This window comes from Trachypithecus francoisi, unplaced genomic scaffold (genome assembly GCF_009764315.1).
Source record: "Trachypithecus francoisi isolate TF-2019V2 unplaced genomic scaffold, Tfra_2.0 Lachesis_group20, whole genome shotgun sequence".
NCBI classification, from domain to species: Eukaryota; Metazoa; Chordata; class Mammalia; order Primates; family Cercopithecidae; genus Trachypithecus; species Trachypithecus francoisi.
Genome location: NW_022681466.1, coordinates 18,504,113 through 18,531,602, shown reverse-complemented (window position 1 = coordinate 18,531,602; position 27,490 = coordinate 18,504,113). Strand labels below are relative to the sequence as shown.

Genomic DNA, 27,490 nt, shown 5'->3' with positions numbered 1-27,490 from the left:
GCCACCCAGGCTGGAGTGCAGTGGCCGGATCTCAGCTCACTGCAAGCTCCGCCTCCCGGGTTCACGCCATTCTCCTGTCTCAGCCTCCTGAGTAGCTGGGACTACAGGCGCCCGCCACCACGCCCGGCTAGTTTTTTGTATTTTTAGTAGAGACGGGGTTTCACCGTATTAGCCAGAGATGGTCTCGATCTCTGACCTCATGATCCGCCGTCTCGGCCTCCCAAAGTGCTGGGATTACAGGCTTGAGCCACCACGCCCGGCCAATTTTTTGTATTTTTAGTAGACACAGGGTTTCACCGTGTTGACCAGGCTGGTCTCAAACTCCTGATCTCAGGTGATCCACCTGCCTTGGCCTCCCAAAGTGCTAGGATTACAGACATGAGCTGCACCTGGCAAGAACTACTTTTCAAATCTAAGAGTGGAATTTCTTCTGCTGGCATTTACTGAATTTGCGGGGAGCCCAAGGGACTCCCTCCCACCTCCCTGATCATGACTCTCAGAATTCAGGAAGTTGTTAGTCTAAGTGACCCCAGCAACTCTGTCCCCAGGCCCCCCTGCCTCCCCTAATTCATTTCTTCCTTCTTCTGTCCTCCTTCCCTTCATTTCTTCCTTCTTTGCTCCCTTCCTCCTTTCTTCCTTTCATTTTTTTCTTTCCACCTCCCTTCCCACTCCTTGCCTCCTTCAGCGAGAGCTGAGCTGTGGCATTGCAGGGGATTTTTTTTTTTTTAGACTCACTCTGTCATCCAGGCTCCAGGCTGAGTGCAGTGGCCGGATCTCAGCTCACTGCAAGCTCCGCCTCCCGGTTCACGCCATTCTCCTGTCTCAGCCTCCTGAGTAGCTGGGACTACAGGCGCCCGCCACCACGCCCGGCTAGTTTTTGTATTTTTAGTAGAGACGGGGTTCACCGTATTAGCCAAGATGGTCTCGATCTCCTGACCTCATGATCCGCCGTCTCGGCCTCCCAAGTGCTGGGATTACAGGCTTGAGCCACCACGCCCGGCCAATTTTTTGTATTTTTAGTAGACACAGGGTTTCACCGTGTTGACCAGGCTGGTCTCAAACTCCTGATCTCAGGTGATCCACCTGCCTTGGCCTCCCAAAGTGCTAGGATTACAGACATGAGCTGCACCTGGCAAGAACTACTTTTCAAATCTAAGAGTGGAATTTCTTCTGCTGGCATTTACTGATTTGCGGGGAGCCCAAGGGACTCCCTCCCACCTCCCTGATCATGACTCTCAGAATTCAGGAAGTTGTTAGTCTAAGTGACCCCAGCAACTCTGTCCCCAGGCCCCCCTGCCTCCCCTAATTCATTTCTTCCTTCTTCTGTCCTCCTTCCCTTCATTTCTTCCTTCTTTGCTCCCTTCCTCCTTTCTTCCTTTCATTTTTTTCTTTCCACCTCCCTTCCCACTCCTTGCCTCCTTCAGCGAGAGCTGAGCTGTGGCATTGCAGGGGATTTTTTTTTTTTTAGACTCACTCTGTCATCCAGGCTCCAGGCTGAAGTGCAGTGGCCTGATCTTGGCTGATTACAACCTTCCCCTCCCAGGCTCAAGTGATCCTCCTACCTCAGCCTCCTGAGTAGCTGGGATTACAGGCGCATTCCACCACACCCAGCTAATTTTCTTTTTCTTTTTTTTTCTTTTGAGACAGAGTTTTGTTCTCCTTGCCCAGGCTGGAGTGCAATGGTGCGATCTTGGCTCACTGCAACTTCCATCTCCCAGGTTAAAGAGATTTTCCTGCCTCAGCCTCCAAGTAGCTGGGATTACAAGCATGTGCCACCATGCCTGGCTAGTTTTGTATTTTTAGTAGAGACGGGGTTTCACCATGTTGGCCAGGCTGATCTCATACTCCTAATCTCAGGTGATTTGCCCACTTCGGCCTCCCAAAGTGCTGGGATTACAGGCGTGAGCCACCGTGCCTGGCCTAATTTTTGTACTTTTTGGTAGAGACAGGGTTTCACCATGTTGACCAGGGCTCAAGTGATCCAACCGCCTTGCTTGGCCTCCTAAAGTGCTGGGATTACAGGTGTGAGCCACAGCGCAGGGCCCTGTAGGGGATTTATCTCCACATCCTGCAGCCCACCTCTCCTCTCCCTGGCCCCAGCTGACAGCCTAACAAAACCAGGCCGGCCAGGCGGGTGGCTCACGCCTGTAATCCTAGCACTTTGGGAAGCTGAGGCAGGTGGATCATGAGGTCAGGAAATCAAGACCATCCTGGCCAACATGGTGTGTCTCTACTAAAAATAAATTAGCTGAGCGTAGTGGCGCGTGCCTCTAATCCCAGCTACTCGGGAGGCTGAGGCAGGAGAATCGCTTGAACCAGGGAGTTGGAGGTTGCAGTGAGCCGAGATCATGCCACTGCACTCCAGCCTGGGCTGGAGTGAGACTATGTCTCAGAAACGAGCAAACACACACCAGGCCAGCCCCTGCGACCAGGGTACTCTCTCCCTACTCTGAGCAGCACCGATTTAGTGAGAAAAGATCCAAACCCAGCTCAGTCACCAACCACCTCAAGGAACCCTGGACAAATTGCTTGTCATTCCTCAGCCCCACCTGCAGCAGAGGGGAACTGACATCTGCATCTCAGGACTGTTTTGAGGGTTATGAATAATTTGTCAAGAGGCCTGGTGTTGGCTCATGTCTGTAATGCCAGCACTTTGGGAGGCCAAAGCAGGAGGATCACTTGAGCCCAAGAGTTTGACACCAGCCTAGGCAACAGAGCAAGACCCTGTCTCTACCAAAAATCAAAAAAATTAGCTGGGTGTGCTGGCACGTGTCTGTGGTCAGCGCTACTCGGGAGGCTGAGGTGGGAGGATGGCTTAAGCCTGGAAGGTGGAAGCTGCAGTGAGCCGTGCTTGTCACTGCACTCCAGTCTGGGTGACAGAGCAAGATCCTGTCTCAAAAAATAAGCTCCCAAGTGCCTGGCACACAGTAGGCACTTAGTACATCGTAGTAGCTCTGATTTCCTTAGGATGGGTCTTCCCATGACATCTGAGTCTGGTCCTGCTGCATGAGGCCAGCCTCCCCAGAGCCCTTTTGGTCATCCCTAACCTCCAATCCATTATTCCAAGATTCTAGGACTGGTGAGGTGCTGGGTGGGGTGTGGGGGAAGGTGGGGAGGTGGCTGCCTGAGATGGAGGTGTGGAGGACGTGAAACTGTCTGGATGGGTGGAGTCAGGAGAATGAGCTGGAGGGCCCCAGAGGGCCCACACTGGGACTGGCTGGGAGTAGGTTTCACCGGTTTGGGGAGCTGGCTGGGCTATGGGGAGATGCTGGCATCAGGGGAGGCTGGAGGAGCTGGCGGTTCCCTAGGAAAGGGGAGCTGAGTAAGGCAAGGCTGGGCCAACGGCCTGGGCTAAAGGGCTGCACAGGAGTGGTGCCAAGAGAGGGCGGGCCTGCTCCCTAATACACACATTGCTTCACCACACACTCGGAGACGCCATGCTCAGATGCACACTTGGACAGCTACCATCACACCTCAACTGCAAACTGCAAGAGGATCAGCTCTCAGATCCTTTCCCCACCTCCATATCTGCCATACCTAATTCATACATTGTGACATTTATTGTTTTCTGCCGGCCTCCCTGCTAGAATGTAAGCCCATGTGGGCCCAGCGTTTGGCCTGCTCTGTTCACTCTTCTATGCCCAGTGCCTCAGCATGCCTGGCACATAGTAGGTGCTCAATAAATATGTGCTGATTGAGTGAATGAATCCCTCTAAACACACCTTCATTCCCAGCACTTTGGGAGGCCGAGGTGGGGCGGATCACCTGAGGTCAGGAGTTTGAGACCAGTCTGGCCAACATGGTGAAACCCTGTCTCTACTAAAAATACAAAAATTAGCCAGGCAGGGTGGCTCATGCCTGTAATCTCAGTACTTTGGGAGGCTGAGGTGGGCAGATTGCCTGAGGTCAGGATTTCAAGACCAGCCTGGTCAACATGCCGAAACCCCGTCTCTACTAAAAATACAAAAATTAGCAGGCACAGTGGCCCACACCTGTAATCCCAGCTATTCGGGAGGCTGAGGCAGGAGAATTGCTTGAATCTGGGAGGCGGAGGTTGCAGTGAGCCAAGATATGCCACTGCACTCCAGCCTGGGCAACAGAGTGAGACACTGTCTCAAAACAAAAAACAAAAACAAAAACAAAATCCCACAAAAACTAGCTGGGTTATTACAGGCAGGTGCCTGTAATCCCAGTTACTTGGGAGGCTGAGGCAGAAAACTGCTTGAACCCAGGAGGCAGAGGTTGTAGTGAGCTGAGATCACGCCACTGCATTCCAGCCTGGGCGACAGAGCGAGACTCTCTCTCAAAAAGAAAAAAAAAGAAAAAGAAAAAAAAAAAAACCCACATTCATGCATGCACGCAGGCACACATTCACACCCTGACCCGCACATCCACACAACACACAAGCCCACAAGCACACAGGCACTTTCAGACCCACACCCAGCTGTCCAGATTCCAAAGCTCGTGCTCATGGCGGGTTCACGTCTGCGCAGACACGCCGCAGCACATCCTGCTCCCCACCCTCTGAAGGGCCAGCCCTTCCCAGAGACAGGGGCTGGGCCTTGGTGGACCTGATAATACAGCAGCTTGAAAGAGGTGAGGCGGGGCGGGGCCACCCTGCACCTAGAGGCGCTCAGGAAACGCTACCACTGCAGGTGTGTTTCCCTGGAAGACCCACCCATGGAAGGAAGGAGTGAGGTCACTGAGCCCCCAGCCTTGACCTGGCCCTTTTTCCAGACTCAGACTCTGCCCTTCCAGCTCTCATCCCGATCAAAGGCCTAGGGGAGGGGTTTGGGGTGGGGTTAGGGGAGGACAGGGAGTCCTCCTGGGAACAGTGGCAGACAGGGCGCAGGCCAGATCACTTGGCACATCTGGAGAGAAGGTAGTGGTGGGGCAGTGAGAGCTTGGCTTCCCAGCCTTGACTCCACCTTCGAGTAGGAAGACAACTCTGCCACCCTGCCCCCAGGAGGCTGGAAATACAGGGCAGAACTGTCACCCGGCTGGCCTTGGCCCTGGGTTCCTCCCAGACAGACCCCTTTTGCCCCCACCTCCCTGCTGTGGAATAGGGGTGGGGGTTCGTCGGTGTGTCCCAGGCTATGAGGTAGCCACCAGGCACCATCATTGCCAGCACACCCTGCACACCGGGACCCACTACTCCCGGTAGCCCATGTAAAATCGGTCAAGAGGGATCTGGCTGTCCCACTGCACCCCAAGAAGCCCAAAGTAATCAAACCACATCCCTGGGGCTCCTCTGGCTGCTCAGCTGGGGCCCCAACCCGGCTCTGGAACGGGGGAATAGAGGGCAGCAGCAGGGCCAGCTTCCTCTGACTCTAAGGAATCTGGGTCAGTAAATGCCCAGAAAATAAACACCAGGAGCAAATGTCCTTGGCCCCCTCCCACCGTTGCCACATTCCCCGAGGGAAGTAATCCTGAACTAGGAAAATACAGGACTTCCCATCTTAGAAATCTGAAACCACCGTCTTCCCAAGCCTGGGGAGGACTGTGTTCTCACGCCCCCTGGCGGCGGGTCTGCACACTGCGTCCTCGCTCGCAGAACCTTCAGCCCCAGGTGCACAAGTCCAGCGAGGGACCAGATGGTGCCCCTCCGCCCCATATTTTACAGACGAGGGAACACAGGTGCGCAGAGAGGGAGGGAAGGGCCTGTACCCTCACAACTGAGCTCCGGGGAGACGACCACAGGCGCTATGACTCATTCAACAACAAACATTTATTGAGCACCTACTGGTCAGGGCCGTGGAACTACTAGACTCCTAGTCCAGTGCTCTTCAGTACCCTGGAGGACCCTCTGCAATTTGGCCTGAGACTCCAGCCAGCAGCTGGAAAATTCTTGTCCAGGAGACTGTTCAGGTGAGGGGCTGAGCAGTGGGGAGGGCGGACCCTGTCAGCCCACTTGCCAACCTGCAATGCCACCACCATCCTGTGGTCCAGAGACACAGAAGTGGCAGGATGGGTCTGGGTCGCAGCACTCACGGGTGGGGCAGGACAGGGGCCCAGTCAGCTATGTCCATCTTAAGTTTTTTTTTTTTTTTTTATTGAGATGGAGTCTCACTCTGTCACCCAGGCTGAAGTATAGTGGCACAATCTCAGCTCACTGTAAGCTCTGCCTCCTGGGTTCAGGTGATTCTCCTGGCTCAGCTCCCGGGTAGCTACGATTACAGGTGTGCGCCGCCACGCCTGGGTAATTTTTGTATTTTTTTTTTTTTGAGGCGGAGTCTCGCTCTGTCGCCCAGGCTGGAGTGCAGTGGCGCAATCTCGGCTCACTGCAAGCTCCGCCTCCGGGTTCACGCCATTCTCCTGCCTCAGCCTCCCAAGTAGCTGGGACTACAGGCGCCCGCCACCTCGCCCGCTAGTTTTTTGTATTTTTAGTAGAGACGGGGTTTCACCATGTTAGCCAGGATGGTCTCATCTCCTGACCTCGTGATCCACCCGTCTCGGCCTCCCAAAGTGCTGGGATTACAGGCTTGAGCCACCGCGCCCGGCCTAATTTTTGTATTTTTTAGTAGAGACGACATTTCACTACGTTGGCCAGGCTGGTCTTGAACTCCTGACCTCAAGTGATCAGCCTCCCAAAGGGCTGGTATTACAGGCATGAGTCACCACGCCCGGCCCATCTTAAGTTTGCTTTTTTTTAAAGATGGAGTCTCGCTTTGTTGCCCAGGCTGGAGTGCAGTGGCACGATCTCAGTTCACTGCAACCTTTGCCTCCCAGGTTCAAGTGATTCTCCTGCCTCAGCCTCCCAAGTAGCTGGGATTACAGGCGCCCGCCACCACACCCGGCTAATTTATATATTTTAGTAGAGACAGGGGTTTCACCATGTTGGCCAGGCTGGTTTTGAACTCCTGGCCTCAAGTGATCCACCCACCCTGGCCTCCCAAAGTGCTGGGATTACAGGCGTGAGCCACCGCACCTGGCCCATCTTAAGTTTTTAATAAATAGTTCTTGCTGCTGCCCAGGCTGGTGAGGGTGGGGCCATCGGGACCAGGCTTCCCAAGCTTGAGGCGTGTGGGGTGTCCCCTTCTCATGCCAGTTCAGGCTCTGACTCTGAAAAGGAAAGGAGAAAGCACTGGGCTTGGCCCCCCACCCACTCCCAATGGGTGACCAGGTGCTGTCCTGATGGGAGGTGGGGTGAGGCTCCCCAGGACAGGTCTCAGCTGGTCCCAGCTCCAGGGGAGATGCTGCGCCTCCATCCCCAAGCAGAACAGGAGCCAACAGGCTGGAGGCCCCTGGAGGATGGGCCCCGGCACCCAAACACACCCTGGGCTCTGGAGTCCAGCGGGTGAATCCATCTGTCCCCAACCTCCATCCCAGGCTGCATTCCCACCCCCCAAGGACTCGTGTCACTGACCAGCCTCGGCCTCGTCACCCTTGGCATCCGGCTCCTGCCACCAGTCAGCATACATGCCCTCCTCGTAGTCACCCTCCCCCTCAAACTCGGCGTCAGATAGGGCATCCTCAGGCTCCAGGGGCGGTTCTGTCTCCTCCAGCTCCATCTAGAGTAGCGCCACAGTTGCAGGAGAAACAGGGTCACAGTAGGCCCAAACCCATATGGGCTCCCTTCCTGGCCAATGGGACCTCCCATCCCATCTCTTGGTCCCCAAAGCCCCTTCCCTTCCCAGTCTCAAGATCTAATGAGACCATTCTGAGGATTTTCCCCAAACTGCCCCTCCCTGAGTGGCTGCATAGGGCACCACCAGCAGAATTTGGTGTCAGCATAAACATCGCCCCTGCACAGCCCCATCTTTTAAGCATAAAGACTCTGGCGAGAATATTGCCAGTCCATGCATAATGGTTTTGCTCATACTGTTTCCCTGCCAGGAACTACTGCCGTCCCCTGTGCCTGCATAACCCACACTAATCCCTCCAAAGCCAGGCGTCAGTTCCAGGCTGAGCCCTTGCTGGTGACTCTGGCTGGGCTGGAGACCTCCCCCAGTGCCGTGTGCTGCCCTCTCCAGCAGCCGTTTGTGCTTCCCCCACTAGACTGTGAGCTGCATGTGAAACGGATCATGACTTTCACTAACTTACTCCAGCCCCTAGTCTGGTGTCTGGCAAACCACAGGGAACAAGAGATAGCCGTCAAAACGGCTCCCATATGCTGGGTGCAGTGACTCACACCCGTAATCCCTGCACTTTGGGAGGCTGAGGTGGGTGGATCACTTGAGGTCAGGAGTTCAAGACCAGCCTGGCCAACATGGTGAAACCCCATGTCTCTACTGAAAATACAAAAATTTTTTGTATTTTTGGGTGTGGTATTGTATTTTGGGTGTGGTGGCGCACACCTGTAATCCCAGCTACTCGGGAGGCTGAGGCAGGAGAATCGCTTGAACCTGGGAGGTGGAGGTTGCAGTGAGCTGAGACTGCACCACTGCACTCCAGCCTGGGTGACAGAGCGAGACTGGCCTGCCATTCACTGTGCACCTACCGGCTGCTGGCTCTTTATCAAGTGCTTTACATACTTGATCTCAGCCAGGCGAGGTGGCTCATGCCTGTAATCCCAGCACTTTGGGAGGCCAAGGCAGGCAGATCACTTGAGGTCAGGAGTTTGAGACCAGCCTAGCCAACGTGGTAAAACCCTATCTCTAGGCCGGGCGCGGTGGCTCAAGCCTGTAATCCCAGCACTTTGGGAGGCCGAGACGGGCGGATCACGAGGTCAGGAGATCGAGACCATCCTGGCTAATATGGTGAAACCCTGTCTCTACTTAAAAAATACAAAAAACTAGCCGGGCGAGGTGGCGGGCGCCTGTAGTCCCAGCTATTCGGGAGGCTGAGGCAGGAGAATGGCGTAAACCCGGGAGGTGGAGCTTGCAGTGAGCTGAGATCCGGCCACTGCACTCCAGCCTGGGTGGCAGAGCAAGACTCCGTCTCAAAAAAAAAAAAAAAAAAGATTAAAAAAAAAAACCCTGTCTCTACTACAAATACAAAATAAAATTGGCTGGACATGATGGCACACGCCTGTAATCCCAGGTACTCGGAGGCTGAGACAGGAGGATCCCTTGAACCCAAGAAGTGGAGGTTGCAGTGAGTGGAGATCATGCCACTGCACACTCCAGCCTGGATGACAGAGCGAGATTCTGTTCCCAAGAAAAAATAAAAAAGAAAAATACATACTTGATCTCGCTTAATTTTTTTTTTTTTTTTTTCGAGACAGTCTCAATCTGTCACCCAGGCTGGAGTGCAGTGGCGTGATCTCGGCTCACTGCAACCTCTGCCTCTGGGTTCAGCGATTCTCCTGCCTCAGCCTCCCAAGTAGCTGGGATTACAGGTGCTCACCACCACACCTGAGTAATTTTTGTATTTTTAGTAGACACAGGGTTTCACTATGTTGGCCAGGCTGGTCTTGAACTCCTGATCTCAGGTGATCCCTCTGCCTCAGCCTCCCAGATTGCTGGGATTACAGGATTACAGATTGCACCAGGGCTGCATCACCCAGGTCCAGGGAGGCACACAGGGTCAGAGTGGGCACTGCTAACCCAGAACAAAGAGCCAGGGCATGCGGCAAGGGCTTCCTGGATGAGGCACCATGTGAGCTGGGCCTGGGAGGAGCAGGACTGGGACATGTACAGAAAGGGGACATGAGAATACTGAGGCTGGGGAAGGAAGGGACAGTCTAGACAAGGAATAGGCAAACCTCTCTGCTTCATGACAGTTGACCACCAGGGGCTGGGGCTGAATTCTGGCACACTGGGGGCCCCAGAAAAAGGTCCAAGGTGTCCCCATCACCGCCTAGTTCTGGAAAGCAGGAGGCACTCACCTCATCATCTGACTGCAGGTACATGTGGGTGAACTCCAGCAGCTCCCGCAGCTCGGCCGTCTGGTTGTGGTAGAGCATGGCCTCCTGGAAGAAGGAAAGGACGGGGTAGGAGTGAGCCATACCCTGCTGCCAGATGGCAAGAAGCCAGGGCTCCTAGGATCTGTGCTCACTGACCCTCTTCCAGCTCAAGTATCAAGTATCAGCCCACAAGCTAATCAGATCATCGTGGCTGCTTGGAACACTGGGTTAAGGATTCTGAGGGTTTGGTGAGAAAGAGTCCCTCAATCCATTAGCAGTGTCTGCCACTGACAAGGAAGGCAGGAGTGGCACCATGTGTCCCATATTTGCCAGCCTGGCCCTCAATTCCAACGGGTTTCCTCCATTGGTTACCTAGGGTGTTCCTGGGGAAGACGGACAAAGGTCAGCCGTGAGGGTAATGAAGGTAGGGAGTGGAGCAGGCAGGAGTGGATGTGTACCTTCATACATCCCTCGTCGGACACTGCTGGTGAGGTGGGCAATACCACTGCCATTTTGCAGGTAAGGCAATAGATTCGGAAAGGGCCATGGTCTTCCTAGGACCACACAGCAGTGGGGCTGAGCTCTGAATCCAGGACTCTAACCTCAACTCATATTCTTTCTTTCCATTTCCCATCCTGCCTTCCACGGAAGCCAGGAGTTTACTTTTTCTTTTCTTTTCTTTTTTTTTTTTTTGAGACGGAGTCTCGCTCTGTTGCCCGGGCTGGAGTGCAGTGGCCGGATCTCAGCTCACTGCAAGCTCCGCCTCCCGGGTTTACGCCATTCTCCTGCCTCAGCCTCCCGAGTAGCTGGGACTACAGGTGCCCGCCACCTCGCCCAGCTAGTTTTTTAATATTTTTTAGTAGAGACGGGGTTTCACCGTGTTAGTCAGGATGGTCTCGATCTCCTGACCTCGTGATCCGCCCGTCTAGGCCTCCCAAAGTGCTGGGATTACAGGCTTGAGCCACCGCGCTCGGCCTATTTTTTATTTTCTATTTTATTTTATTATTATTATTTGAGACAGTCTTACTCTGTCACCCAGGCTGAAGTGCAGTGGTGCGATCTCGGCTCACTGCAAGCTCTGCCTCCCAGGTTCACACCATTCTCCTGCCTCAGTCTCCCAAGTAGCTAGGACTACAGGCGCCCACCACCACACCTGGCTAATTTTTTGTCTTTTTAGTAGAGACGGGGTTTATGTTAGCCTGGCTGGTCTCGATCTCCTGACCTCGTGATCCGCTCACCTCGGCCTCCCAAAGTGTTAGGATTGCAGGCGTGAGCCACCGCGCCCAGCTGCCAGTTTACTTTTTACAAAGTGCATGTCCGGCAAGTGCCCCAGAAAGCAGTGCCCACCTCCCGGGGCTGGAAGTCCTCCTCTTCCAGACCCCAGCGAGCCCGGTGGAAGCGGTAATACACCAGGTTCTGCTGCATGATGCTGTCGTTGGGGTCGAAGAGCATGTAGCTGGCGGCGCTGCGGGCAGCCTGGCGCACATCATTCACTGCAGCAGGACAGGGGTGAGGAATTGCTCCGGCACTTCCCCTTCAGAGTCAACCCCATCTCCCTCCCAGTTCAGTCCAGCACCCCTGCTACCCAGCCACCTCCCAGAATACCTAATGGACTCCTTACCCCACCCAAGCATAATGCCAGCTAGCATGTAGTGGGCACTCACCCTATGCCAGGCCTTGACTAACTCACCTAAGCCTGTTACTGTCCTTTTATTGTTTTTGAGACAGGGTTTCACTCTATCACCCTGGCTGGAGTGCAGTGGTATAATTATGGTCACCTCAGCCTTGATCTCCCAGGCTTAGGTGATCCTCTCACGTCAGCCTCCTGAGTAGCTGGGACTACAGGCAGGCACCACCACACCCATCTAATTTTTTGTATGTTTTTGTTTTGAGACAGGGTCTTGTTCTGTCACTCAGGCTGGAGTGCAGTGGTATGATCTCAGCTCACTACAGCCTCCGCCTCCTGGGCTTAAGCAATCCTCCCACCTCAGTCTCCCCAGTAGCTGGGACTACAGGCACTCGCCACCATGCCTGGCTAACTTTTTGTGTTTTTTGTAGACATGGAATCTTGCCATATTGCCCAGGTTGGTCTTGAACTCCTGGGCTCAAGCCACCTGCCCGCCTAGGCTTCCCAAAGTGCTGGGATTACAGTTGTAAACCACCATGCCCGGCCATGCCTATAACTGTCATCCCCATTTTACAGCCAAGAAATCTGAGTCACAGAGGTTAGATAAATTGCTCAAGCTCACATGGCTGGAGAATGATGGCTCTAGGGAATTAGAGGCCATCAGCCTCTCTGCTATCTGTACCCAGGAAGGGTCTCCTGGCCCCTTGGTTCTTAGCCCCTCTGCTCTGATTCCCAGCTCTGTCTGAATCTGGGCATCTCCAAGTAGCAGGAACACTGGAGGCTGTCCATTCCAGCCCCAGTGGATGCCAGGATCTCTCCAGTGAGGAGAGCCACAAGTCCTGGTGCCACATTTTATTAGTCATGACACTAACAGTCCCTTGCCCTGTAAGCCTCAGTTTCCCCATCTGAAAAATTGGTCCAGTAATGCCAGCTGCATGGTATTGGTGAAAGGACCACATAAGATAAACTGCCTTATAAACTCTCAAGTGTTGGCTGGGCGCAGTGGCTTATACCTATAATCCCAGCACTTTGGGAGGCTAAGGCAGTGGATCACCTGAGGTCAGCAGTTCAAGACCAGCCTGGCCAACATGGTGAAACCCCGTCTCTACTAAAAATACAAAAATCAGCTGGGTGTGGCGGCAGGCACCTGTAATCCCAGCTACTCAGGAGGCTGAGGCAGGAGAATCACTTGAACCCTGGAGGCAGAGGTTGCAGTGAGCTGAGATCGTGCCACTGCACTCCAGCCTGGGCAACAGAGTGAAACTCCGTTTCAAAAATAAAAATAAACTGTCAAGTGCTCTGCAGTTGTTGGTTGCCTAGTCATTTGCCCAAGAGACTCTCTACTCCTCCCTGAGGCTGCTGTCTGTTCCCACTCAGCCTCTCACCTGCCCGACTCCCAGGGTGCCTTCCCCATATCCCCACCGCCCCTAGCCTTTCCTCCTATCACCCAGGGTCCTCAATACTGAAGGAAAGCTCCCCACAACTCTGGGAGGCTCCCATGCAGTCCTCTCCCTTATCACCTCTTCCCCTGCCCAAGTCCACCCAGGGGGCTCACACTTGTAGTAGGCAAACTGTAGGTAGTGGTACATGGTGGCCACGAACTTGTCCACGAAGTAGCCGCCCACATTGGGGGTCAAATTGGCCTCACAGTCCACCTTGCACTGCAGGGATTCTGCAAAGAGATCTGGGGGTGGGAGGCGGCAGTGAGAGGCTGGCGTTGCAATGAACAGCTCTGTCCCCCCAGTGGAGAAGACTCCAAATCCAAGCTCTGCCTACTGCTTGTCCAGAAAACGTGTTGCTGTTGCAATCACAGGAGAGAATGTGTGTAAAGTTCTTGGCATACTATATGACAAATGATGATGAGGAAGATGACTGTGGGCTGGGCTGACTCACCACCCCCACCACTCAACCACCACCTCGAGCCAGAGGGAGCCAGGGCATTCTGGGAGAACAGCAGATGAGGTCCAGAAGTGGGGCAGAAGTCCAAACAGAGAAGCTAAAGGTCTTTTCTTTTTTTGAGACGGAGTCTCCCTCTGTCGACCAGGCTGGAGTGCAGTGGCACGATTTCGGCTCAATGCAACCTCCACCTCCCAGGTTCAAGCAATTCTGCCTCAGCTTCCCAAGTAGGTGGGATTACAGGCACCCACCATGACCAGCTAATTTTTGTATTTTTAGTAGAGACAGGGTTTCAACCATGTTGGTCAGGCTGGTCTTGAACTCCTGACCTCGTGATCTGCCTGCCTCGGCCTCCCAAAATGCTGAGATTACAGGTGTGAGTCACCACACCTGGCCAAGGACAGTCCTTTCTGCCCCTGCTCAAGGGACCCCAGGGTTAGAGATCCCTAGACTAGGTGTGATTTCTGGTTACCAATTGCTTTTTGCACACACCTGCTGGGCTACTTCTCACTGCTGCACCTTTGCATCTGCACTGCCCTCTGCCTGAAAGGCCTGTGAACCCAAGCTTCCAAACCCTTTAGGGATGTCACTGCCTCTCTGCACTGATCCAGCCCCTTGGACACTTCCAGCTGGGGCTCCTACACCCAGCGTCTTTCTCAGCAGACATGCCCTTCCTCCCAGCTGGCTCCTCCACATTCGCAGTGCTCCACGTGCAGGGAGGGAATATCTGCCTTACCAAGCCTGTGGGTGAGAGGACTGCCCGCCGTGGTCTGGATGGCAGATACCTGCTATGGCCGGGTAGAAGTCCTTGAAGTCCACCTGCTCATGGGCCCCTTCACAGCCGGCCAGGCACCGGGCAAAGACCGCCAGGTACTCTGCCAAGGCCCGCTCCATGTCCTCAGTGCTGCTGCGGAAATCCCCGCTGTTGTAGAGCTTCACAGCCCGGAGGAACACGGCCTGGAAGAGGCGTGGCAGGGGGAGTCAGGGCGCCCCCAACATCTCCCCTCCTCTACAAGTCCTATCGGCGGGACCCTCCTCCTGCCCCTCCACCCCACCTCGTAGGGCTGGGCCTCTAGGTCCGTGAGGGACTCGTCGGCGACGTCCAGCATCCCCCGGTAGTAGTTGAGGTACTTGGCGGTCAGCTCGTGCTTCGGGTTCCTCTGGAGAAAGGTGTAGGCCGCCGCCACCGCCTTCTCCAGCCGGTTAGCCTGGTAGGGGGGTAGGGGTTCGGGGAGCGGGTCAGTAAGAAAGGAGCTCGCGGTCCCTAGCGCACGGCTGGCTTCGTGCCGCGGGTGAAGGCAACGCTCCTCCGACCGATCGGTGGAGTGACACGATGCCCAGCCCGAGACAGGTCCCCGGGTGGGGGCGGGCTCCCACCTTGAACAGAGCGTAGTGCAGGTACTGGTAGGGCAAGCGGCTCTGGAAATCGCGCAGCAGCTGCCGCGGCGGGTAGGGCACCTGGAAGGCGGGCAGCGTCCGCTTGCAGCGCCGCAGGCAGGCGGCGCGCTCCAGGACGCGGCCGAAGAGCCGCAGCTCGCGGGCCCACTCGTCGGCGCGGCCGTCGTCTGGGTCGGGCTTGGGTGCGGGAGCGGGGCCGCTGCAGTTGGCGTGGCAGAAGGCCTCGCTGTCGCGCAGGAGCCGGTGCAGCCGCAGCGCCGCCTCCAGGTAGCGCGCGCTCTCGCGCCAGCTCTCGCCCTCGTACTGCTCCAGCGCGTGCCCGTAGGCCGCGGCCAGCGGCATCAGGTCCTCGGGCGGGAAGCCCCGGAAGCTGTACTTCTCGTACTGCGCCCTGGCGCTGCCCAGCAGCAGCCACAGCAGCCCCCACGCCACCCGAGCCATGCCCGCCGCGCCGCCGGCTCTCCAGAGCTGAGCTGGCGGCCCCGCGGACGGAAGGGGACAGGGACAGGCCCGGGGCGGGTCGCGCGCCCGCTGGGTCTTAGCGCCGGGCACGAGGGCGGCAAGGCGGGGCGGGCCTGGGTCACGAAGTCTCCCCTCTTTTCCCGGAGGGTCCGGTAGTGTCCTAAGTCCTCTCCGTCGGCCCGGGCTCCTGCTGTGGAGGTGTCCCCTAGGCAGAGAATGAGTCGGGGAGCGCTTCCCGCCAGAGATGGGGAGCCCAGGAAGCCCCTCCCCACGCAAACAGTGCCCCGCCTGAGATCAGGACACTGAGTGAGGGCTGCCTCCTCTGCGCTGCCCAAACGAGGGGGAAGCCCTGGAGCCGGGCCTTCAGTCGTTGCGCCCTCCTGCACCCTCCTGCGCTCTCCCAGTGTCTCCCCCGCCCACGTCGGAGGCACACACTTGCTGTCACTTGCACACCTTGCGCTGCCACCACCCCCTACTCCGTCTCCGTGCCCGTCACATCCCAAGTCACAAAGTCCTTCTTGCAGTCCAGCTTTTGTGGGACCAAGCTGCTCTTCCCTGGAGATGCCTTCCCTTGGAGCACAGCTGGGGTCAGGGACGAGCACGGAGATGTCTCTCACACTCCGCTGCTTCACCACCCACCTGGAGGGGGCTAGAATTGGAGTTACCCGCGAAAGAAGCAAGGGGAATCTCCGCCCGGCTTTAGGACCCGGGGGCTCCGAAAAAAGACATTGAACTTTTTTTTTTCCCTTCGGTGTCCACTCAGAGTTCTCATCTTTCCCGGGCCTCCCTCCCTGGCCAGGCCCCAGGTCTCGCAGCCAGGGATGAAGATGGGGGAGGGGGAACCCGGAGTTCTTTGTGGGGCCTCCCTCCGACTCTAACACACTCAACCTGGCCCCCTCCTCCTATTGCACCCCCCGCCCCCGCTCCTCTGGCCAGGCCAGCTCTGTCTTCCCAGCCCCCATTCCACGTGGACCAGCCAGGGCGGCGGTAGGGGAGGAGGACAGGAAGAGGGGGAGCCAGTTCTGGGAGGCGGGGGGCGGGGGAAGGAGGTTGGCGGCGGCTGCCTTGCTCGCCCTCACTGCCGGCGGTCCCAACTGCAGGCACCATGTTCCCCGCGGGCCCACCCAGCCACAGCCTCCTCCGGCTCCCCCTGCTGCAGTTGCTGCTACTGGTGGTGCAGGCCGTGGGGAGGGGGCTGGGCCGCGCCAGCCCTGCCGGGGGGCCCCTGGAAGATGTGGTTATCGAGAGGTACCACATCCCCAGGGCCTGTCCCCGGGAAGTGCAGATGGGGGATTTTGTGCGCTACCACTACAACGGCACTTTCGAAGATGGCAAGAAGTTTGACTCAAGGTAACCCCGGTTGGGCGCCCCCAGATTCACCACTCCGTCTCCTGAACCCGGGGTCCTGTTTCCTTGTTGCCTCTTTTAAGCTCTACATCCCAATACTCTAACCCCAGACAGCACCCTGGGGGCCTCCCAGACACCCATCTCCCCAGAGATACCCTCCTGTCCCCATTTCCAAACCCTCACTTCTCAGAGGATCCCATTTGTTTCTCACAAGCTCTCCACATCCCAGAAAGGACTCGATAATCAAGGTGAACTGCCTTGTGTAGTTACCAGGGCTGTATTTAATGACCTGATGGAGAGGGGTGTTCTGGCCTACAGTGTTGCGGGGAAGGGGGTGGTCCCTGCTGCTTGAGAACCCTGGGGTGGTCTATCAGCCTGGACCCCATACCTTTCCAACCACCCTGACTCCCTTTCTGGTTCCACTCCTTTTTTAGTGCCTTTGTGGTTAGAGAAGAGGGAATAGAACTTTTTTTGGAGGGGATGGGAGTTTTCAGCAGCCGGTAGGCAGGGAAAAAGGCCAGTGGGCATTATAAGAAGACAGCCGGCTGGACCTGGGGGTAGGGCATGGCTCCCTGTGGAGGCCCTGTCTGTCTACGTGTCACACAGTCGGACATGCCACCCTGGGCTCCTCAGAGGAATTTCATACCTCCCTCTCTGGTTCTCCTGGAACCCTCATTTCTCTCCATTTTAGGTATATCAGGAAAGAAGCGCAGGCCGCCCATTTTGCCAGCCGTTGGGGTTTGTGAGGTGGCCTCCCGGTCTGATCCAGGCCTTTGGTCTGCTCCAGCAAGTCCACTTTTGTTAGCGGGGACAGGGCAGGGCTGTGTGCCAGCCTCAGGGGTAAACCTAGGGTCCCAGTTATACACGGACCCCACAGCACACCGAAAGAGTCAGTGTTTCTTAGACTCTCCTCTGAAACACGCAACTCAGCCAACAGGAAATTAGTGGCCATGACTTTAGAGGCAGGCATATATTAGGGTAAGCATACACACTCCAAGAGCCCCAAGACCCTGGTTCAAATCCAGGCTATGACCATGGACAGAGAATTTTGTCTCTTTAAGCATCACTTTCCTTATATGAAAAATGGAGACAAAAACAGGACCTACTTGCTAAGGCTTATGTTAGGACTCAAAGGCGATGGATGAATGAATGTAGGCTTCTCGCAGGGCCTGGCAGTCCTCCAGCCAGTTCAGCACACATTAACATTGACCCTGAGGAAAACCGTATGACTTGATGCTGTTGAACTTGTAGAAACTTCATGCAGAGCTTAAGCCTTCATAACAACACTGAGAAGGAAACAATCCAGACTTAAAACCTGTCCGCTTGGTGGGCAAATTCAGGTATAGGGTAGTAGCCAGAAGCGCTGCACTGAGCACTTGACTGCTGGGAGTGAGGCAGGGGTTGGGATTTAGGGGTTGTTGTCCCTGATGGGGACTCTGGGAGCCCAGCTCATGAGTGTTGAGCTTGGAAAACTTTTTTTTTTTTTTTTAGTTGGAGTCTCATTCTGTTGCCCATGAACCACTGCACCCAGCCAATTATATACACTTTTAATTTATTTTAAGTTTTCAGAAGTAAAGTGAGGATGGGAGATTTTCTTTCTTTCTTTTTTTTTTTTTTTTTTTAATTGAAGGGGCCATGGGTTAAGAAAGTTTTCTGGGCCGGGCGCGGTGGCTCAAGCCTGTAATCCCAGCACTTTGGGAGGCCGAGATGGGCGGATCACGAGGTCAGGAGATCGAGACCATCCTGGCTAACACGTTGAAACCCCGTCTCTACTAAAAAAAATACAAAAAACTAGCCGGGCGACGTGGCGGGCACCTGTAGTCCCAGCTACTCGGGAAGCTGAGGCAGGAGAATGGCGTAAGCCTGGGAGGCAGAGCTTGCAGTGAGCTGAGATCCGGCCACTGCACTCCAGCCTGGGCGACAGAGCCAGATTCCGTCTCAAAAAAAAAAAAAAAAAAGAAAGTTTTCTGGCCAGGTGCGGTGGCTCACGCCTGTAATCCCAGCACTTCGGGAGACTGAGGCGGGCAGATCACGAGGTCAGGAGAGCGAGACCATCCTGGCTAACACGGTGAAACCCCCGTCTCTACTAAAAATACAAAAAAAAATTAGCCGGGTGTGGTCCAGGTGCCTGTAATCCCAGCTACTCGGGAGGCTGAGGCAGGAGAATGACATGAACCTGGGAGGTGGAGCTTGCAGTGAGTGGAGATCGCGCTACTGCACTCCAGCCTGGGCAACAGAGCAAGATTCTGTCTTAAAGAAAAAAAAAGTTTTCTAAGTTGGGTGGGCATGTTGGCTCATGCCTGTAATTCTAGCACTTTGGGAGGCCAAGGAGCTTAGGAGTTTGTGACCAGCCAGGAGTTTGCGACCAGCCTGAGCAACATGGTGAAACGCTGTCTCTACTAAAATACAAAAATTTAAGGCTGGGCGCTGTGGCTTACGCCTGTAATCCCAGCACTTTGGGAGGCCGGGGCGGGCAGATCACGAGGCCAGGGTGGCATGTCCGACTGTGTGACACGTAGACAGACAGGGCCTCCACAGGGAGCCATGCCCTACCCCTAGGTCCAGCCGGCTGTCTTCTTATAATACCCACCTGCCTTTTTCCAGACTAGTCTGGCCAACATAGTGAAACCACGTCTCTATTAAATATACAAAAAAAATTAGCCGAGCGTGGTGGTGTGCACCTGTAATCCTAGCTACTCGGGAGGCTGAGGCAAGAGAATCACGTGAACCCAGGAGGCGGAGGCAGAGGTTGCAGTGAGCTGAGATCACTCCATTGCACTCCACTCTAGGCAACAATGTGAGACTCTGTCTCAAGAAACAAAAACAAACAAAAATTAGCCAGGCATGGTGGCGTGTGCCTGTAATCCCAGCTACTTGGGACGCCGAAGCAGGAGAATTGCTTGAACCCAGGAGGCGGAGGCTGCAGTGAGCGGAGATTGTGCCACTGCACTCCAGCCTGGTTGACAGAGTCGAGACTCCATCTCCAAAAATACACATGTATAAGTAAAAGTAAATACATTAAAGTGTATAACTAAAAACAAAAGTCATGGCACTTTTAGAATAGGCACTTTTTTTTTTTTTTTGAGACAGAGTCTCACTCTGTCGCCAGGCTGGAGTGCAGTGGTACAATCTCGGCTCACTGCAACCTCTGCCTCCCGGGTTTATGCCATTCTCCTGCCTCAGCCTCCCGAGTAGCCGGGATCACAGGCACCCGCCACCATGCCCAGCTAATTTTTTGGTATTTTTAGTAGAGACAGGGTTTCACTGTGTTAGCCAGGATTGTAGAATAGGCCTTTTCAAAATGTGAAACCAATTCCCACCCCACCTCTGCTCTCCTTGTCTTTTCCTTGGAGAGCCGACAGTATAATGGCAAAAACATGGGCTTTGGAACTCAGCTGACTACATATTAATATTAGCTGTGTGACCTTGGGCAAGGCACTGAGTCTCTCAAGTCTCCATTGTTCTCATAAGAAAAATGAGAACAAGATTGCCCACCTCACAGGGGAGAGAAAAGATACGGAATGTATAATGCCAAGCATTTAATCCCATATAGTAATGCTCCTCTGTCCCTCCGTGCTGTACCTGCCACTGCCCACTTGCTGTCAGCAAATAGTAGCAGCAGTCAGGCCCATGCATCCCACCCAACCCTGTTCCAGGGCAATAGCAGCCCTTGACCTCCTCAGGGACTTGCTTTTTGTAACAGTCTGTTCCCTTAAGGTGGGTGTCACGGCCGACCTAGGAGGGGAACTTGAAAAGGAGGCGAGAAGTGTGTGTGCATATCCACACCTGGGTATAGGGAGGGGGGATTGTGTGCGTGTGTGCAGGCACACCTGTGCACCTATGCCACCATGGGCAGTGTGTGTCTGAGATCACTGTATCCCATCTGTCCCTCCCCCTCAGCTATGATCGAAACACCCTGGTGGCCATCGTGGTGGGCGTGGGGCGCCTCATCACCGGCATGGACCGAGGCCTCATGGGCATGTGTGTCAACGAGCGGCGACGCCTCATTGTGCCTCCCCACCTGGGCTATGGGAGCATCGGCCTGGGTGAGAAGGGCTGGGGCACAAGCTGGGGATGGAGGAGACCAGGAGGCAGAATCAGGGATCCTGGGGTGAGAAAACTGAAGTGCCGAGATGAGGGGTGACTTGCCCAATGTCATGCTGTGCACGCAGTATGAAGAGTGGCAGCTCTGGCTGGGGCAGTGGCTGACATCTATGGTCCCAGAGTTTTGGGAGGCCAAGGTGGGAGGATTGCTTGAACCCAGGAGTTCCAGACCAGCCTAGGCAACATAGTGAGACCCCGTCTTTCCAGAAAATAAAATAAATTATCCAGGCGTGGTGGTGTGTGCCTGTAGTCCTAGTTACTCAGGAGGCTCAGGTGGGAGGATTGCTTGAGCCCGGGATTTCAAGGCTGCAGTGAGCCATGGTCATGCCACTGAATTCCAGCCTGTGTGACAGAGCAAAACCCCATCTTTCTTTTTTGAGACAGGGTCTCACTCTGTTGCACAGGCTGGAGTGTAGTGGTGTGATATCAGCTCACTGCAACTTCAGCCTCCTGGGCTCAAGCAATCCTCCCGTCTCAGCCTAACAAATAGCTGGGACTACAGGTGCACACCACCATGCATGGCTAATTTTTTGTATTTTTAGTAGAAATGGGGTTTCACAATGTTGTGCAGGCTGGTCTTGAACTTCTGGGCTCAAGCCGCCCACCTGTCTTGGCCTCCCACAGTGCTGGGATAACAGGCACGAGCCACTGTGCCTGGCCCCTATCTCTTAAAAAAAACAAAACAAAAATAGTGGCTGCTCTGGGCCTGGTTTGGGTCTCCTGGTGCTGGGATGAGAGGAAGGGGAATAACAGGGCCCTGGCTGGGATTGTGGTTGGCAGAGCAGAGCTCTGAGACCTCCATGCTGCTGCACCCTCACAGCGGGGCTTATTCCGCCGGATGCCACCCTCTACTTCGATGTGGTTCTGCTGGATGTGTGGAATAAGGAAGACACCGTGCAGGTGAGCACCTTGCTGCGCCCGCCCCACTGCCCCCGCATGGTCCAGGACGGTGACTTTGTCCGCTACCACTACAATGGCACCTTGCTGGACGGCACCTCCTTCGACACAAGGTAAGGGGCTGGAGGGGAGCCCTGAGGCACTGGGGACTATGGCATGGGGAGTGGGAGTCCAGGGCCCAGCCTGCCTCTCCTACTTCCACCTTATTTTCTGCAGCTACAGTAAGGGCGGCACTTATGATACCTACGTCGGCTCTGGTTGGCTGATCAAGGGCATGGACCAGGGGCTGCTGGGCATGTGTCCTGGAGAGAGAAGGAAGATTATCATCCCTCCATTCCTGGCCTATGGCGAGAAAGGCTATGGTGAGGGTGGGCAAGGACTCAAGGGGAAATTCTCCAGAAGAGGGAAAACCAGGCCTCCACATACAGTTGCTCAGGTTGTATACTGCACGAGGACATCCAGCCAAGGACGCAAGACAGGATGAAATCTACCTTTGCTGCTGTTTCACTAAGAAGGGGTGCTTTATTCTGATTCACACGAAGGCTCAGTATGAGCCGGTGGTGGCCCTGGGGAACACCAACCTCAGGCCTTACTGGAAGAGCAAGAAGCAGGGCTGCTAATGGGTGGGAAAGTGCTCTGGAGAGTGGGGCTAGTGTCTCCTTGCATGGTGCCCACTGGGCCTTCCTGAGTCAAGAAAGAGCCTGGGCTTGCTCCCCATGCATATGGTTCAGGCCTTATCCCTTCCCCAGGGACAGTGATCCCCCCACATGCCTCGCTGGTCTTTCACATCCTCCTGATTGACGTGCACAACCCGAAGGACACTGTCCAGCTAGAGACGCTGGAGCTCCCCGCTGGCTGTGTCCGCAGAGCCGTGGCCGGGGACTTCATGCGCTACCACTACAATGGCTCCTTGATGGACGGCACCCTCTTTGATTCCAGGTCAGGAAGGTCTTGAGGTGGGAGGGTGGGGGCTGGGTGAAATGTGGACGAAACTGGGGGTCACTCTGAGCTGCCTGGAAGGGGAGGGCCCCTTTGACTCCCTTCCTGGCCCTCCCACCTTGTATTGCAGCTACTCCCGCAACCACACCTACAATACCTATATCGGGCAGGGTTACATCATCCCCGGGATGGACCAGGGGCTACAGGGCGCCTGCATAGGGGAGCGCCGGAGAATTACCATCCCCCCGCACCTCGCCTACGGGGAGAATGGAACTGGTAGGGGCGTTCCCCAGCCACCACCGCAGCTCCTCCTCCAAACTGCCCATTGTGGTCAGGCCGCCCCCTCCCACAGTGGGATTCCAGCCACCACTCGGCCCCTCTCATCACAAAAACATGCATGCAGCTTACATCTGGTCGCCCCATCTGATCCCTGCCACTCGGACTCCATTGGTTTCCTCCAGGGCAGCGCCCCACTTCTCCCCTTCTGCAGTGGAGAAGGGCAGCCAACTCCTCTGAGTTTGGGGAGGGAGGGTGGTTATGGAAAAACAGAACCAGCATACCCCCAGGACCGTCCTCACCTGTATAATGGGCAAGCCAAGCTGATCTGCAGGATAAGTTACTGGGAGTTTGCAAGATGGTGAGTGGAAAAGGGCTTTCTAACTGGAAAGCCGCCTTCCCCTGCCCCCTGCCCCAATGAGAGTTTGTTAGAATTGACTCTGGACAAACATCCCGTCCCATCCTCCTTTGGATCCTCTGGGTCGGGAAGGGGTATCAGGTCTAGGGGCCTCCATGGAGAGACCTCGAGGAGCCTCTGCTAGTGCTCTGAGCTGACCACACTCCCCCATTCTGTCCTCAGGAGACAAGATCCCTGGCTCTGCCGTGCTAATCTTCAACGTTCATGTCATTGACTTCCACAACCCTGCGGATGTGGTGGAAATCAGGACACTGTCCCGGCCGTCGGAGACCTGCAATGAGACCACCAAGCTTGGGGACTTTGTTCGATACCATTACAACTGTTCTTTGCTGGACGGCACCCAGCTCTTCACCTCGTGGGTCCTGGGTGGGGCCGGGACTGGGCAGGTGGGTGGGCACAGGCATGGGGAGTCCTCCTCACCGTACCCCGATGCCTGCTCCTCCCTCTTGGTCTTCGAGCGCCAAGGGAGCATTCAGCCTCTTGCTGTTTCTGTAAGTCCCCATCTCAGAGCATGCTGGGGAGCCATGAGGAGATGAAATTCTCTGCTTCGCCAGGGAAGGGAAGGTGAAGCCAACCGTTGCGGGAGAACTGCTCTTTCCATTTCACAGAGGGGAGACTGACGCAGGGAGCCATGAGCCCTCGAGGCCATACTTTAGGGGGCAGAGGCAAGATGAGAAGGGAACGCCACGTCTGCACCGCTGGGCCCCTGCACTCTGCTGCATGGTCCAAGTCACCAGTGGGAGTCACTCCGGAACTGAGGGCTTGTTCCGGGCCCACCTCAGAGAGAGTGGGGTGTGCGCTGGCAGGGGACAGGTTGGCTGCTGACCTGGGCATCTGCTCTCCCCCAGGCATGACTACGGGGCCCCCCAGGAGGCGACTCTGGGGGCCAACAAGGTGATCGAAGGCCTGGACACGGGCCTGCAGGGCATGTGTGTGGGAGAGAGGCGGCAGCTCATCGTGCCCCCGCATCTGGCCCACGGGGAGAGTGGAGGTGAGGGGCTGAGACTGTAATCTTTTTTTTTTTTTTGAGATGGAGTCTCACTCTGTCACCCAGGCTGGAGTGCAGTGGCGTGATCTCAGCTCACTGCAACCTCTGCTTCCCAGATTCAAGCGATTCTCCTGCCTCAGCCTCCCTAGTAGCTGGGATTACAGGCACCTGCCACTATGCACAGCTAATTTTTGTATTTTTAGTAGAGATGGGGTTTTGCCATATTGGTCAGGCTGGTCTTGAACTCCTGACCTCAGGTGATCCACCTGCCTTGGCCTCCCAAAGTGCTGGGATTACAATCGTGAGCCACTGCGCCCGGCCCGAGACCGTCATCTAACTGGCATCCGTCCCTTTTGTTCCTGCCCACTGTGGGCCTGATGGCTGGTGGGAGGAGTCAGGAATGCCTTCAGGGTGGCTCCTTAAACATCCCAGGCCCCACTCTCCAGCCGAGCCCCAGGAGGGGAAACTATGGCCTGTGGGCTGGGAAACAGTGAAGCCAGGCCCAGACCCTGGCCTGACTAGGACTCCTCCCTTCTCTCCTGCCCTCCCTCCAGCCCGGGGAGTCCCAGGCAGTGCTGTGTTACTGTTTGACGTGGAGCTGGTGTCCCGGGAGGATGGGCTGCCCACAGGCTACCTGTTTGTGTGGCATGAGGACCCTCCTGCCAACCTGTTTGAAGACATGGACCTCAACAAGGATGGAGAGGTCCCTCCAGAGGAGGTGAGTGAAGGTTCAGTCCTAATAACCATGCCCATGCACTCCCCGCACCCAAGAAGCATGGAGGAAGATGTTCCTGGTCGGACTACCCACCCGCCCTCGTGCTCTTGCCTGTGCTGAGTCCCGTACCTCAGGCTCCTCGTCCCTGCTGTTTCCTGGGCACACATGCAGGCTGTTCCCTACCTGAGACCAGTCACAGACTATCCCCCATGCCACGCCTCCACCCCGGCCCCCACCAGGACCCCAGCACCAGTGCCTTTCCCAGCCCTTCCTGAGTTACAGGGTGCGGGGGAGCCTGGGAAAAAAATAAGAAAAAAAAAGCACTCACTGACCTCCACCTGGGGCCCCTCCCAAGGCCATCACCCTCACTGCCCACTCCCCCGGTTCTCCCCTCCCCCAGTTCTCCACCTTCATCAAGACTCAAGTGAATGAGGGCAAAGGACGCCTCATGCCTGGGCAGGACCCCGAGAAAACCATAGGAGACATGTTCCAGAACCAGGACCGCAACCAGGACGGCAAGATCACAGTCGAGGAGCTCAAGCTGAAGTCAGATGAGGACCAGGAGCGGGTCCACGAGGAGCTCTGAGGGGCAGAGAGCCTGGTCGGGCCTGAGACACAGAGGCCCACTGCGAGGGGGACAGTGGCGGTGGGACTGACCTGCTGACAGTCACCCTCCCTCTGCTGGGAGGAGGTCCGGAAGCCAACTAAAACGATGGCAGAGGAGACATCTCTGGTGTTCCCACCACCCTAGATGAAAATCCACAGCACAGACCTCTACCCCGTTTCTCTTCCATGCCCAAACCCCTTCTTTAAAATGTTTGGATTTGCAAAGTCAATTTGGGGCTGGTGGAGCCTGGGGTTGGATAGGGCCATGGCTGCTCCCCCACCATACCACCCCTCCACATCACAGGCACAGCTGAGCTTGTTATCCCTCTCCCCAAACTTTCTCTTTATTTGTACTTCTTGTTATCCCCACTCCCAGCCCCTATTCCTCTATGTGACAGCTCCCTAGGACCCCTCCACCTTCCTCCCCATTCCTGACTGGCTCCTAGGGAAGGGGACAGCTCCTGGAGGGCAGCCCTACCTCTCCCATGCCCTTTGCCCTCCTCCCTCGCCTCCAGTGGAGGCTGAGCTGACCCTGGGCTGCTGGAGGCCAGGACTGGGCTGTAGTTAGCTTTTCATCCCTGAAGAAGGCTCCTTTCCCTAAGGAACCGTAGAAGAAAACAGAGGGCATGTGTGAGGGAACCTGCTTGGGTGGGTGTTAGGGTTATGAAATCTTGGATTTGGGGCTGAGGGCTGGGAGGGAGGGCAGAGCTCTGCACACTCAAAAGGCTAAATTGGTGTCAGTCCTTTTTTCCTTTGTTCCAAATAAAAGATTAAACCAATGGCCTTAGGGTGTCTTTTGGAACAGATTGAGGAGCAGAGGGGAATGGCTAGCGGGTTAAGCGGCGGTTGTGGGAGGCCTTTAGACCCAGAGATTGGGAAAAGTTAAACCAGGCTGTTTCCATGGCCTCATTAGTTCCAGACAGCGGCGTGTTCCCAGATCGGGGACTCCCCATCTGGAGGTTTCCTGCCTGCCCTGGGCCTAACCTGGGGGCTTCGCTGCAGGAAGGGAGGCCTGGTCTGTGGAGGGGGTGAATGTGTAGAGCGGGGAGGCCTCCAGCAGGGCGTGGAGAGACGATCCTCATCCTCCAGTTGTCCCAATTGAATGGGAAAGACAAGGTCCCTGACCTCAAACACAACCTACAAAGTTCAAGGATTAAATTAAACCACACAAGTCAGATTATCCTTTTCCATAGATCATTTCCAATATTATGATATTCCCATCTCTCCCTGCTCCTGGCCACCACCTGTTACCACCTGTCCACCCTCTTGCTAGGGGAAAGGTAACCGAGTTCAGATCTCCACAGTGTCTTGCAAGAGAACTTCAGCCGCCAACCAGGCCATCTGTCCTCGCCAAGCATTTGGAGGACGGGGTGGGGACTTAGGAGAGAAAATGACAGGACCGGACCCACACAGCAAACTGCCTCCATCGGCACTCCCTGCCCAGGGTCCCCTAAGAGACATGACTGCTCCCCTTGGGCAGTGACTGACATTCTCTGGCCCCAAAGCATCCAGAAAGCTCCTTGATTGAAGTGTTTTGTTTTGTTTTTTTTTTGAGACAGGGTCTCACTCTGTCACCCAGGGTGGAGTACAGTGGTATGATCTCAGCTCACTGCAACCTCCGCCTCCCGGGTTCAAGTGATTCCCCTGCTTCAGCCACCTGAGTAGCTGGGATTACAGGCACGCGCCACCGCGCCTGGCTTATTTTTGTATTTTTAGTAGAGATGGTCTTACCATGTTGGCCAGGCTAGTCTCAAACTCCTGACGGCAAGTGATCCGCCACCCTGGCCTCCCAGAGTGCTGGGATTACAGGTGTGAGCCACTGCGCTGGCCAAGAAAGCTTCTTGATTAAAGTCTGGAAGTGGTTACTGACCCAGTCTCAGATGGTGACCACTCCCTCCTCCCAAAACCAAATGGAACAGGCCTGAAGCAGAGAAATGCAGCAAAAGGCATGGGCTTTGGTCAGAAACATTCAAATCCTGGCTCCAGCTCCTAGCTACTGAGTTTGGGCAAGCTACCCATCCTGCCTGAGC

General features: G+C 55.5%; 2 protein-coding genes across 2 annotated transcripts; one reads left to right on the top strand and one right to left on the bottom strand.

Moving 5' to 3' along the window:
* Positions 1–6,513: 6,513 nt before the first annotated feature.
* Positions 6,514–15,839, bottom strand: P3H4 (prolyl 3-hydroxylase family member 4 (inactive)). Its single transcript, XM_033183024.1, has 9 exons — positions 15,606–15,839; positions 14,688–15,375; positions 14,366–14,518; positions 14,096–14,267; positions 12,970–13,098; positions 11,135–11,280; positions 9,770–9,853; positions 7,367–7,511; positions 6,514–7,062 (listed from the first exon to the last, which is right to left on the bottom strand). The coding sequence occupies exons 2-9, from the start codon at positions 15,147–15,149 to the stop codon at positions 7,040–7,042; spliced, it is 1,314 nt and encodes a 437-aa protein (XP_033038915.1). The 5' UTR covers positions 15,150–15,375; positions 15,606–15,839; the 3' UTR covers positions 6,514–7,039.
* Positions 15,804–26,243, top strand: FKBP10 (FKBP prolyl isomerase 10). Its single transcript, XM_033183023.1, has 10 exons — positions 15,804–16,520; positions 20,418–20,563; positions 21,442–21,631; positions 21,735–21,880; positions 22,268–22,457; positions 22,588–22,733; positions 23,314–23,506; positions 24,000–24,142; positions 24,694–24,857; positions 25,255–26,243. The coding sequence occupies exons 1-10, from the start codon at positions 16,276–16,278 to the stop codon at positions 25,438–25,440; spliced, it is 1,749 nt and encodes a 582-aa protein (XP_033038914.1). The 5' UTR covers positions 15,804–16,275; the 3' UTR covers positions 25,441–26,243.
* Positions 26,244–27,490: the final 1,247 nt, after the last annotated feature.